General features: G+C 42.0%; 1 protein-coding gene across 1 annotated transcript in view; it reads left to right on the top strand.

Annotated features, from left to right (window-relative positions):
• The window catches only part of SUCLG1 (succinate-CoA ligase GDP/ADP-forming subunit alpha), an 82,257-nt gene that overhangs the window by 26,510 nt on the left and 43,190 nt on the right, over positions 1 to 12,557 (top strand). Inside the window, exon 5 of the mRNA XM_089653360.1 lies at positions 836 to 893. Within this exon, the coding sequence (XP_089509486.1) occupies positions 836 to 893 (58 nt within the window). The remainder of the gene's footprint in view (positions 1 to 835; positions 894 to 12,557) is intronic.

Raw genomic sequence — 12,557 nt, 5'->3', positions numbered from 1 at the left:
TATAATTTTTGGTTATAAACTAATTTTGGATTTTTTTTTTTTTTTTTTTTTTTTACTAAAAAGATAACGGAATACATTTTGGCCAAGAATTATGATGAAATATTATTTGCAAAATTTTATTAATAAAAACACTTTTTTTCAAAATTTTTGGACTTTTTTATTTACATAGCAAAAGAAAAAAATCCCAGCGGTGAATAAATACCACCAAATAAAGCTTTATCTGTCTCAAAAAAAATGGTAAAAAATTCATTTGGGTACAGTGTTGCATGACCGCGCAATTGTCATTCAAAGTGTGATAGCTCTGAAGCTGAAATTGCCCTGGTCAGGAAGGGGGTAAAAGTGTCCGGTCTGGAAGTGGTTAAAGCTTGTAGGAGGAGTTTTCTTTCTGCTCTAGGAGGATGCAAAATCCCTGACCTCTGTCTGGACAGCGCTGATTGGCCCTTTGCTGATCACATGCACTCTCCCAAGAAAAAAAAAAAACCCTTCTCTAGCAATACACACTAAACTGAGCATGTGCATGTGGCTACGGGTTCAGTCTGTTTTTATCAGGAGGTAAGACGTGGACATTTGAACAAGACGCGGGGTAGAGAAAGCAGGATCAAATGGCCTTTTTTATACAATGCAGATGATTAACCCCTTAGGTTCCACAATGAGTATAACCACCATGCTTTACTGCGTCTACAGACTGATTTTACTGTTGTGGGTTTAGTAACACTTTAAGGAATCGTTGTAATATAACCTCATTTTGGAATTACATGGCAAATGTAACGTTATCTGCAGATAAATAGATGTTATGGCATTTTTCTTAATTATATCATTTCAATTATCTCTCTAGCCTGGTGAATGTAAGATTGGCATCATGCCTGGACACATCCATAAGAAAGGAAGAATCGGTAAGCTCACTATAGATACATTTGAATGGGTCACCATTGTTGTATTTGATAAGTGGGTGGTGATAAACATCTGCGCTGCTCTATATTTTACAGGGTGCTTCACCATTTCAGCTCTTATACCTGTATATCTCTTGTGGACCCGAGCAGTTTTTACATTTCTACTATAGACCTGTTTATTGGATCATAACGTTTGTCTTTACATAAGAGAACAAAATAATACATACAGTACATGTTTTTTGGGGACAAACTAGGATTTATTTTGTCAATATTGTATTGTTGACTATGTGTGAAACACAAACCCAGAACACATTGGGCCCTCCTAACCCTCTTGTATTGAACTGTATTGTTGCTGTATTGTCTCCCTTTATATTGTAAAGTACTGAGCAAACTGTTGGCGTTCTATAAATCCTCTATAATAATAATAATAATATATAAATCCTGTATAATAATAATAATATATATAAATCCTGTATAATAATAATAATATATATAAATCCTGTATAATAATAATAAAAATAAATAAAAAACCAGCAGTGACCTGGGGGCAGCCAGTGAGGGAGCCTGAGTGTGTGCACTGCTCCCTCACTGTATACACTGCTCCTCTCCTGCCCCTCCTTGCACGCACTGCCCCCCTCCCCCCCCCCACAAAGGGGACCTGTCACTGTATGTAATATGCTATCACATAGGGACTATTGGTCCACTAAGTGGTAACAATAAAATAATAAGTCAAGTAAATGAATATACACGTTAAAGAAAAAAAAAAATACAAAAAGAAAATTTGAGCCTCCCCACATACAGACATTTCGGTTTCCGGCCACGTGCATTCTGAATTTTAGGTATCAGTTTCGGCACCAGAACTTTCATTTCAGCGCACCACTATGCGTGAGTATGGGGACACAACAAGTATGACCATAAAACAATTAAACATAAAACTTTGGGAGATCATTCTCACATCCTCCAAACTTACATTATGTCTGAACAAATACAGAACCTATGATTGCCTCAGAGGAAACCACATAATGCTCCAAGCACTATCAGAAGAGAGAAGCCAAAAAATGTGAACCTTGTTATATCTGATATCATATGTAGACACACCGTCCGATAATAACTTTGCTCCGTCGTGTATCCCTGCCACTTCTTACTGCTTTTAGGGTTGGAAAATTTGTAAGGACAGTAGGGACAGAGGGGCTAATCCTTGTACTTGCAGCCAGGGGTCCCACAGCTTATTAAAAATACACAGATGTTTATTTTTATTTTTCTACCTCAACCTTCATCTTGCACTGATCATCCATTTGGCATAGTGTGCTGAGTGAACAGATACGATTTACTTAACTTTTTTTTTTTTCTTTTAAATCACACAGCGTACAAGAAGTCCCCTATGTGATAATGATTTTTGTTGACAGGTTCTCTTTTTTGAGACATCCAGGGTCTAAAAGATCCTGCATGTCTCCCCTGTGCTCCACTGAATGTAATACAGTGCACATCGCACTGCATTACATTATTTCCCGCGTCGCTATGGTCCGGAATCTGTCAACAGGGACGCGGAAGTGACGTCACATCACTTCCGGGTCAGGACAAGGAGAGAGGAGCGGATGTCTCCCCTATACCCACCGACTGGTCCCGGGCCCACAGGTGGGCAAGTGGAGTCCGGGACATATAGCGGGGGGGGGCACCATAGTGGGCTGTGTGGAAGCTGCCGCCCGAATGCTTCCACCTGACAGGGAGCCCTGCTGCTTGCCCACAGCAGGGCTAAAGGTAAAAAAAAAAAACTACCTGCCCAGCGCCTGGAACTACATGTCCCGGGCTTCGGGTGATGTAAATTGAACATCCCTTGAGTTATTATTGTACGGCCTCGATTAGACTTGCGGTTGGGTGGGGAGATGCTTGGTTGAGCCACCAACCGCCTCCTGTTGAGCTGCAATAGACAGTGGAGGAGGATGTTTCATGTCACAATGCTTTGCTTCACAACCTCAGCTAAGTTGACCCGACATGTAGCAATGAGCGGGCAGCAGGCCCACCGAACTCTATACATGTAAGTCAGTAGAGAAGCTCCACAAAGGCCTCACAACCGCTTGCAATGCATGTGGTGGCGGTGCGATTGTCTGCAAAAATGGGGTTAAAACAGATGGTGAGGATTTGTCGCATCGCTTCCTCACCGCCTGTCAATAGCCTCTGGAGCGAGATCCAGAAGAGGACCGGGATTCAGAGGCAAGGGAGGTATTAGATGCACGTCTAAATCTACCCTAATGCATTCCTTGAAGTGAAGAAGAAGAATTGAAGAATTTTTGATGTGATTGTCATATTTGCATGTAAATTATGTGCCATATTATCTAGATTGTATTTCTCCTACAGTTTGATATATGCTCCCTCCGGTGGTTATCTGTATGTCACACATTGTAATCTGTACACTTGTAGATTGATTGCTGAGATAATTTCATGATAATTCTAATAACATTGTATTGTGGTCAGTAAATCCTCATTTCTGAATAGAACTGACCCGGTCATGTGCTGTAGATGGCATTTAAAAGGTCTGATTTCTGTGGGACTCTTCTGTAGCAAGATCACAACATAAATATAAACTTACTTTTAAATGCCATTCAAGCCAAGTGCTGGCCTTCTCGCCAGTAAACAACACGATTGGTAAGGAACATCCATTTTTTAATTATGGTTTCTAATGGTGAGATCTGTCAGCCTGGGGAGTCATCAGAGACTGCATGATATCTGTATACAGACTGCTTTGACAGTGTTGCTGACATCAGCAATGTGACGATTGCGGCGTCAGACCCCAGCAACCCCGCTGTTACGTGCCTAACAATGCCACGCCCAGCTGCACCCTGCACAAAGATTTTCCAGCTAATGGACCACAATCTGTGTACTTGCAGCCTGGGTGCGATTGTTACTGGGTCAGGTTAATTATGCAATTAACCCTTCACACTGCCACCACCTCCTTTTTGTACAGAGAAAGCGGAAATTCGGCAATATCAGCAATAGCACTATGATGTTGAATAATCATCTGTATACTACTGTCACCGCAGGCAGGGATATATGGAGGTTTAAAAACACACAGTAGCGCTCTTCAGAGGCAGGGATTCTCAGCTTGCATTAAAGAGCTTTAGAAATGGTTCAACACTTTCAAAAAGTAAGATTTATTACTAAAAGGTCAAAAGGGTGCAATAACAATATTTACAGAAAGGATGTAATACACACACACACCTTGCCGAAAGTCCTGGCAAAAGGGCCTTATCTCCTAAAGTTAGTTCCATTCTTAAAAGGGAGCTACTTCAACTCAGCTTTCTGCTCCAATCATAACAACAGCTTTTCTAGGAACTCCGCAGGGTGTCTCCTTGAAGCAGAGAACCAATCACCTCATTTGGGGAGGGATTTGTAGGTGGAGACCCCAGCTAGAACCAAAATCCCGCGCAGCTTATATCATGACCCATAACTTACCCTCAGTGCATTTAGCAGCCTTGGCACTAGTAGATTAATATGCAGACGCATCTGCTGAACGTCTAGATATGAAATATGACATACCTGCTGGGACGGTTAAGGAGATATCATTTTCTTCACCTCACTATTTTGTATGTATAATTTCTCCATGTGACTGTGATGTGCCAAATCTAGGAGCATCCATGTTAGTGAGCATCCATAGAAATACATGGATATGAGGAACAGTAAAATGCAACCATTCAGCAGCAAAAATACAGCCTGTGTATAAAGCAAACCAATAGAACACCCCATCATATTTTATTCATTTGTATTCAATTTATTTACCAAGTAATTGAAAAGCATCTGGATTAAAATGACACACTAGCCCCATACCACCTTTTTAGAACAACTATTTAGCATATTGTTATACAACTTACAAAGGAGTAGGGACTATCGGTAACATCTTGATAGATAATCCCTTTATTACTTTAAGGACTCACCCACACTAGTGTTGCTGTCAGAAGTGCAATCCGTGCTTGGATCACTCTTCAGAGAGCATTTGACAGGCAGTGAGGAGACGGCGTATGCCTATAAGTCCACCTGCCACGTTGCCAATTTTTAACATGACAGCGTCTATGGGGGAGATTAACCCTGCTTGCTGTCATGGGGAAAGGGGGTGCTTTGGAACGTGTTGTGTTACATCTGTATTTAATGTGTAACATGTTCCTAAAGGCAAACCACCCACCCACCATTTAATTCTATAAGGCCTCTGCGTAAAAAAAAAAATAAAAAAAATAATATATACATGCCTACCATATATAGCGGGTAAAATACTTTGAACACATCACCGTTTTTCTCGGTAAAAAATAAATTTCTTGGGGTGCTGTTGACATGAAATGTTCACCACGTCGGTAACAACCCATACATACAGAGAAGCCAAAACAAATAAGTTCAGAAATTAAGTTCTGTGTACAAAATGGAATGACACTAGGAAAAAGTATTAAACACATGAAGAAAGGGAGGCACAAAAAGGCATGGAAAGCCAAGACACCAGCTGAAATCTGTCAGTAATTAGAAAGCAATCACACCCCTTGTCAGTGCAAATTAACCACTTGCCTACTTTCACAAACAAAACCACAAACAAAAAAAAGAGACCAACATTTTGAAATATAGTTTCTGTTATAAAAGTTTGCAAACCGGTAATTTTTCTCCACTGATGTGGGTTGATGAGGCGGCACTGAGATCCTCTGATATGTAAATACAGTTGCCAATTACCGGCTGTCCTCTCTCCTCACACTGTGACAGCGTGATAACCGGCAACTGTATTTACATTGTGATCAGCTGTGTCATTGGACACAGCTGATCATGTGGTAAAAGGGTGCTGTAATTGGCCCTTTACCATGTCATGTGGTCAGCTGTGTCCAAAGGACATCGTGTTCACAGAGCTCGGTGGGTGCGCGCCCCAGGGGGGCACTCGGAAGGCGCAGTTTTGGAGGACATATGACGCCTTTCCAGAACTAGACAACCGCACTGTAGCTGTCATCATTTGGCTATAGCCCGGTCGTCAAGTGGTTAATATCAGCTGCTTCAGTCTCAGCTGGTATCACACAAGAAACATCTCATGATGGGTAAAAGCAAAGCTCTCTCAAGACCTTTGCAACCTTATTTGTTGCAAAACATACTGATGGCATTCGTTACAGAAGAATTTCTAAACTGCTGAATGTTCCAGTGAGCACTGTTGGGGCCATAATCCAGAAGTGGAAAGAACATCATTTCACCATAAACCGGCTACAGCCAGGTGCTCCTCGTAAGATTTCTGACCGAGGAGTGAAAAAAATTATCAGGAGAGTCGTCCAGGAGCCAAGGACCACTTGTGGAGAGCCTCAGAAAGACCTGGAATTAGTAGGTTCAATTATTTTAAAGAAAACAATAAGTAATACACTCAACCGCCATGGCCTGTATGCAAGCTCACCACGCAAGACTCAATTGATGAAGAAAAAGCATGTTGACGCTCATTTAAAGTTTTCTGCACAACATTTAGACAAGCCTGTGAAATACTGGGAGATTATAGTCTGGTCAGATGAGACCAAAATTGAACTCTTTGGATGCTGTAAAACACACCATGTTTGGAGGTGAAATGGCCCTGCACATTGCCCCAAAAACATTTCACCAACCGTGAAGCATGGAGGTGGGAACATCATGGTGTGTGGCTGTTTCTCAGCATACGGTACTGGCAAACTTCATATAAGTGAAGGAAGAATGAATGGAAAAATGTACCAAGACATTCTTGATAAAAATCTGCGACCATCTACCAGGATGATGATGAAACAAGGATGGACCAAGACAATGATCCCAAACACAAAGCCAAGGAAACTCTCAATTGGTTTCAAAGAAAATAAAGCTGCTAGAATAGCCCAGCCAATCATCTGACTTGAATCCAATAGAAAATCTATGGAAAGAACTAAAGATCAGAGTTCATAGAAGAGGCCCACGGAACCTTCAAGATTTAGACTGTGTGGAAGAATGGGCCAAAATCACACCTGACCAATACATGTGACTAGTTTCACCATATAGGAGGAATTTTGAAACAGTCATGATCAACAAAGGATTTTATATCCAGTATTAAATTTCAGTTAGCGTGTTCAATACTTTTTCCCTGTGTCATTCCATTTTATTACACATAACTAATTTCTCAACGTATTTGTTTTGGTTGTTTTGTCTGTATGGATTGCATGGGTTGTTATGGTGATGTGTTCAATACTTATTTTAGTAATATATATTTATGTTGGGTATAAGTAATTTTTCTAGCAAAAAAAAGTTTTTTTACATGTAGGAGAGAAATGTCAAATGGCCTGGATTAATTTCTGTAAAATCTTGATCCCAAAAAGGAAAACAAAACTGTAACTGCAGTGTTATCTGGAGTTTGGCTTCGGTTTTAGATGGACTAGCAGATTTAAATACACTAACACTCCCCTCTCCCCAGATTAACAGTGCTGCAGTCCAAAGGTGAGGACGGTCTCTAATACAGGAGGTGTGTTACTGACCAGACCACCAGGTGAAAACGGAGGGGGAAAAAGCCTAAAAAAAAAGCGAAAAGGAATGCAGCCACCATATCTAATGATTGGCAGGCTGCAATATATGACATTTTTGGTTTGGGCATTAATATTGCTTTAAACTTCTTCTGTTAAAAAGAAACCCTTCCTTGCTGGATGAAATATTCCTGGAAAGAAAGATCTGCAGTGTATTTATTGTCTGTAGATGAGCTCTGAATGCACCCAGGTTTTTCATCAGCCAGAAAGGTCCTTTTGTGAGATGATATTGTGTCTTTGCTGGAGCCATCGCTCCTTCTCCCAATTTTTCCCTCTGCAGTACAAAAGGGTATAAACAAGAGCAATGGTTGTCATTTAGGAAGCGCGGTATTTACTGTACAGCCACACACTATTTAGCCCTCCAAACAGTCTGGGTCATCTTATAAAATAATATTACAGCCGAGATAAATTTTTCGGGTGAGCGCTCTGTTTTAGAAAGCCAAGCCATCATCTGCCTGAAGGGACAGCAAGAACATAGCAGGTTCATGACATATGTTCTCTTTTGGGTGGCTGGAGATGAACAGATGCATTCTGGGAATAGTTCATCTCTTCTAGCCAAATTGAATATTTTTTTTTCCAGTTTCTGTTCTATTAGGAGAGTTTTATAGTATTGACTGGGTTTAAAGAAGAACTCTGCTAAGCCCTGTTGATGTTGATGACCACAATGCAATTTTAGCAAACTAACCCTTTTCTGTGCTAAAATACATACATATGGTTTTAGGAGGTCCCTGTGGATCTAACATTTCTACCCAAGTTAAAGCGGAGTTCCACCTAAAAGGGGAAGTTCTGCTTTAAAGATTGGTCCCCCGCTCCCCATTAAGGATTGGCATCTTTGCGGAGCCGGAGGGGAAACGGGTACCCAAAATTGACAGATACCCGCTCCCACTTCCGCAGCGATCGCCTAGGTCAGTGGTCGGCAAGCCGCGGCTCGCGAGCCACATGCGGCTCTTTACACACTCTAATGCGGCTCTTCTGTGTGCCAGGCGCTCGCTCCCCTCCCTCCTCTCGGGCGGCCGCCCCAAAAGTCAGGACTCTGCAGCTAGCCCAGCAATGGGCAAACTACGGCCCGCGGGCCGTATACGGCCCGGCGGACCTTTTAATCCGGCCCGCGGAGCGTGGCAAACCTTGGCTGTCAGGATGTAGGCGGGGCAGCGTGACGAACTCCTCTCCTCTCACAGTCCGCCCTGAAGACCGGAACGGCGCGGGAACACGGCGAGAGGAATGCGCGGAGCAAAGGTAAGTGAATTGACACAATATGGGGAATGAATTACTATATGGGGGATGAATTACTATATGGGGGATGAATTACTATATGGGGGATGTATTTTCAGTTTTAAAAATGTGGCTCTCAAAATAAATTTCAATCGTGGTTTTGGCAAGATTTGGCTCAGTTGAAAAAAAAGGTTGCCCACCACTGACCTAGGTGATCAGAAGCGAAAGCTGTCGTCCTACCCTCCCTCCCCTAAGTCTTGTGGGACATGTGACAGGTCCCAGAAGACGGCGGGGGCCATTCAGGAAGCTCAGCGCTACTCGCACATGTGCAGTGGGTACCCCGGCTGTGAAGGTCAACAAAGCATGGTAATTACAAAAAAAGATGCTTTAGATGGCAGCAGAGAGCTGATGACAGGCACCCCTTCAATGACCCTATAAGCTTAAAGCGGAGCGCCACCCAAAAGGGGAAGTTCTGCTTTAAGGACTGCTCCCCCGCTCCCCACTAAGGATTGGCACCTTTGGGGAGCAGGTACCCCAATTTGACAGGTACCAGCTCCCACTTCCGGTCCAATCGCCTAGGCGGAAGGTGTCCTCCCCGTTGTCTTTTGGGACACATGTCAGTTCCCAGAAGACTACAGGACCATTCAGGAAGCGCAGCGCTACTCGCACATGTGCAGTGGGCACCCGGCTGTGAAGCCGCAAGCTGTCATAGCCGGGTGCCCACACTGAAGATGCCGGAGCCTGGAATACAGGACAGCCGGTGAAACTGGCTGTGGCTGGGTTACGCGGGATTGCGGGACAGATAAATGGCTGTTTTTTTAAAAGTCAGTAGCTACAGTTTTTGTAGCTGCTTACTTTTATTTTTTTACAGAGTGAGTGGAACTCCGCTTTTAAGAGAACTGCAAAAAGTTTAGGATATGCCGTTGGCTCCTCCTCTGTGTTGTGATTCCACCCATGCCGACACAGCAGTGACATAGGGATCACAAGAAGGAACCACTGCGAGTGGCTGTACAGTCATTTGACGTTTCTGAATATTCTGAGGGCTGCAACACTGGGACACAGCCAGTGGCGGACTGACAACTCATGGGGCCCCTGTGTCCCTGCCCAAACTCAAAAAAGCCTATGAAAAAGGTACCAGGGGAATCTCATGGGGGCCCCCTACTGACCCCGGGCCCTCGGGCTGTGCCAGAGTTTCCTAATGGTCAGTCTGCCCCTGGACACAGCACAGATTAGAGATATGGACCACCAGAAGAATAGATACTGTATAATCTATTGCTCCTAGCACAGCTCATAGACCAGGAACGGCTCCTGATCATGTGAGTACTATGACAGCCAATCACAGTGGTTATGTGGTTTGGTTGGCAGTTTTGGAGTGGAAAGATATTCTTTCCTCCCTCTCTTCTTTCTCAAAGCCATTCATCTTTTAATTCTTATTTTTTTATTTGTTTTTTTTTTTAAATGTCTTCTTTTTCCCTCGGTTTTTTCTTGCCTTATTTACAGGTTTGTTTAAACCAGCAGTACTAGTGAGCTTTTTTTTTTTTTTTTTTAAAGCCATGATCTTTATCTTGTGTACTTTTTTTTTTTTTTCTTTTTTCATTAAACTAATTCCAGATATCAATATAATAAAGTAAGTGGCAGAGAAGAGCCCTTGACAAAAGCATTTTATTTCAGGGACATGATAATGAGGTTTTGTGCTAGTGCCGCTTTGTCTTTTCTCACGGCTTTTATACCTGTGTGAAAAGTGAAGTGCGAGTTGTGTGGACGCGGGGATTATTAGTATTCAATGCATCCCTGTGCTCAGAATAGTACCCATAAACTGAAAATTGAAAAATCAAATAGGAATTCAATTACATTTTGTAGATATATTTTTTGTGCACTCATAAAGCCCAAGTTTATTGGCACAGTCTATGCCTTTCCCTAAATTTGGAGCTGAGTAAATGAAAAGGTATGGTAAAATGTCCTAGAAGAATATGTTTAGTTCAGAGTAATGGGATTAAAAATCATAAAAAGAAAAAAAAACTGGGATTTTTAAAAAACATTTTTTGGCGAATCTTGTCTTTGTTTTTTTTTTTTTTCTTTCTTCAACCAAATAATGCAAGTTATGATTTTTGCTCGAATACTAGCCTGTATATACTCCATTACCAGGCCATTTGTCAGCTTCCAGGGATGTGAGAGTTTGACAATTACCCAGTCAGGCAACACTGGACACAAATTAATTGCATCATTTTATTTTTCTTTTGAGGTTTATAATAATTACTGAGGTGTGGTGTTTTTTATTTTTTTCTTTCCCTTCTATATAAAAGACCACAGATTTAGAATTTTTTAAATTCCTTTACCTTTAAAAAAAAATAAAAATGATCACCTAATTATTGGTGGTCAGTGGCACTTTAATACCCACCCCCAAAAAAACACCATCATTGGTGACTCCCCCTCACCTTAAACCTAAGTTCACACTACAACGGTGCAGTAAATCCCATGTGATTTGCACAGGAACCGCACCGCATTCCTGTACAAATCACATGCGATTTGTATGCGGTGCGATTAGAGCCATACATTTTTTATGGCTCTATTCGCACCGCACCAAAATTGTGCAGGACCCTTTTTTTGGTCCGCACTAGAATCGGATCGCATAGGTATTCACACCCATGCGATCTGATTCTGCACATCGCACCGTGTTTTGTGCACCGATGGGGTTTTAACATATACACACCCGCATCTGTTTGTATGAGCGGGGTGCGATTGTGATGCGGGGGGGGGAATTCGCACTGAAAACGCTGCAAATTCCACATCGCATCAGTGTGAACCAGGGCTAAAAGAAAAAAAAAACGTAGGAGTTTTACTGCCCCCTCCCCAACCTCACAAGACACCACAATGTTCATTTTTGATTTGCCAGACATTCAGCTGTCATCTTCCTCCTCTTTTTGAATGGGCTGAATGTTTGTGAACGCTAATAGTGCTTACGTTTGTGATGGCTGTGATTAGTTCACAGCGATCACAAGGTACAGGGCGGCTCTAATTGGCTCTGTACTTTGTGACTGTGACCTGAGCTGTATCATAAACAGCCTTACCACAAGCACACTGGCCACCTGAGTGTGTTTACTCAAGAAATACATGTCCACTTCTTTGCTTGTGTTTTTTTGATGAATATACAATGCAGCAGTAAGGAAGTAGTTAAAGGAACACTTTACTTTTGTTAAACTACTCTTTACATATGCGATGGGTACACACACCAACCAAAACAGCCACACAAAAACAACCTTTGCAATACAGTCTACAGCATCTGACTTTCTAGTGCTGCTCTAAAGCACAAATTTACATGTCTTGCACTCATGGCAACATGACTTTGCAAATCCCGACACATGTATATGACTAGCTCTGGTCAGTGGTTGCAGTTAGTCGTTATGACCATGTAACTCAATGACGTTATTACTCAATGACCATGTAACTCAATGACGTTATTACTCAATGACCATATTACTCAATGACGTTATTACTCAATGACCATATTACTCAATGACGTTATTACTCAATGACCATATTACTCAATGACGTTATTACTCAATGACCATATTACTCAATGACGTTATTACTCAATGACCATATTACAAAAATGTACTTGTATGCTTCCTACGCTTATGAAAGGGGCAGCATGTTATCCAGACTGGTAGGCCATCAACAGCTGTAGGCTATAATAAGGCATGTCAAAACCCAACTTTGGTGGGGTGGTTCCACCTGCCCATCAGGAGACCACCTGATGGGCAGGTGGAACCACCCCACCAAAGTTGGGTTTTGACATGCCTTATTATAGCATGTCATTTTTGACTTTTAATCACTGAGAGTCCACTATATTTGGTGAGTGCAGTATATGTTGGTTATCACAGATGGTGTTAATACACTGAAGTTTCTGCATTCGGCACTTTTTCATGAATTTTTGGAG

This window comes from Staurois parvus, unplaced genomic scaffold (assembly GCF_062004578.1).
Source record: "Staurois parvus isolate SC_StPar_1 unplaced genomic scaffold, SC_StPar_1.0 ptg000708l, whole genome shotgun sequence".
Lineage (NCBI taxonomy): Eukaryota > Metazoa > Chordata > Amphibia > Anura > Ranidae > Staurois > Staurois parvus.
This window is presented reverse-complemented; position numbering and strand designations above follow the sequence as displayed.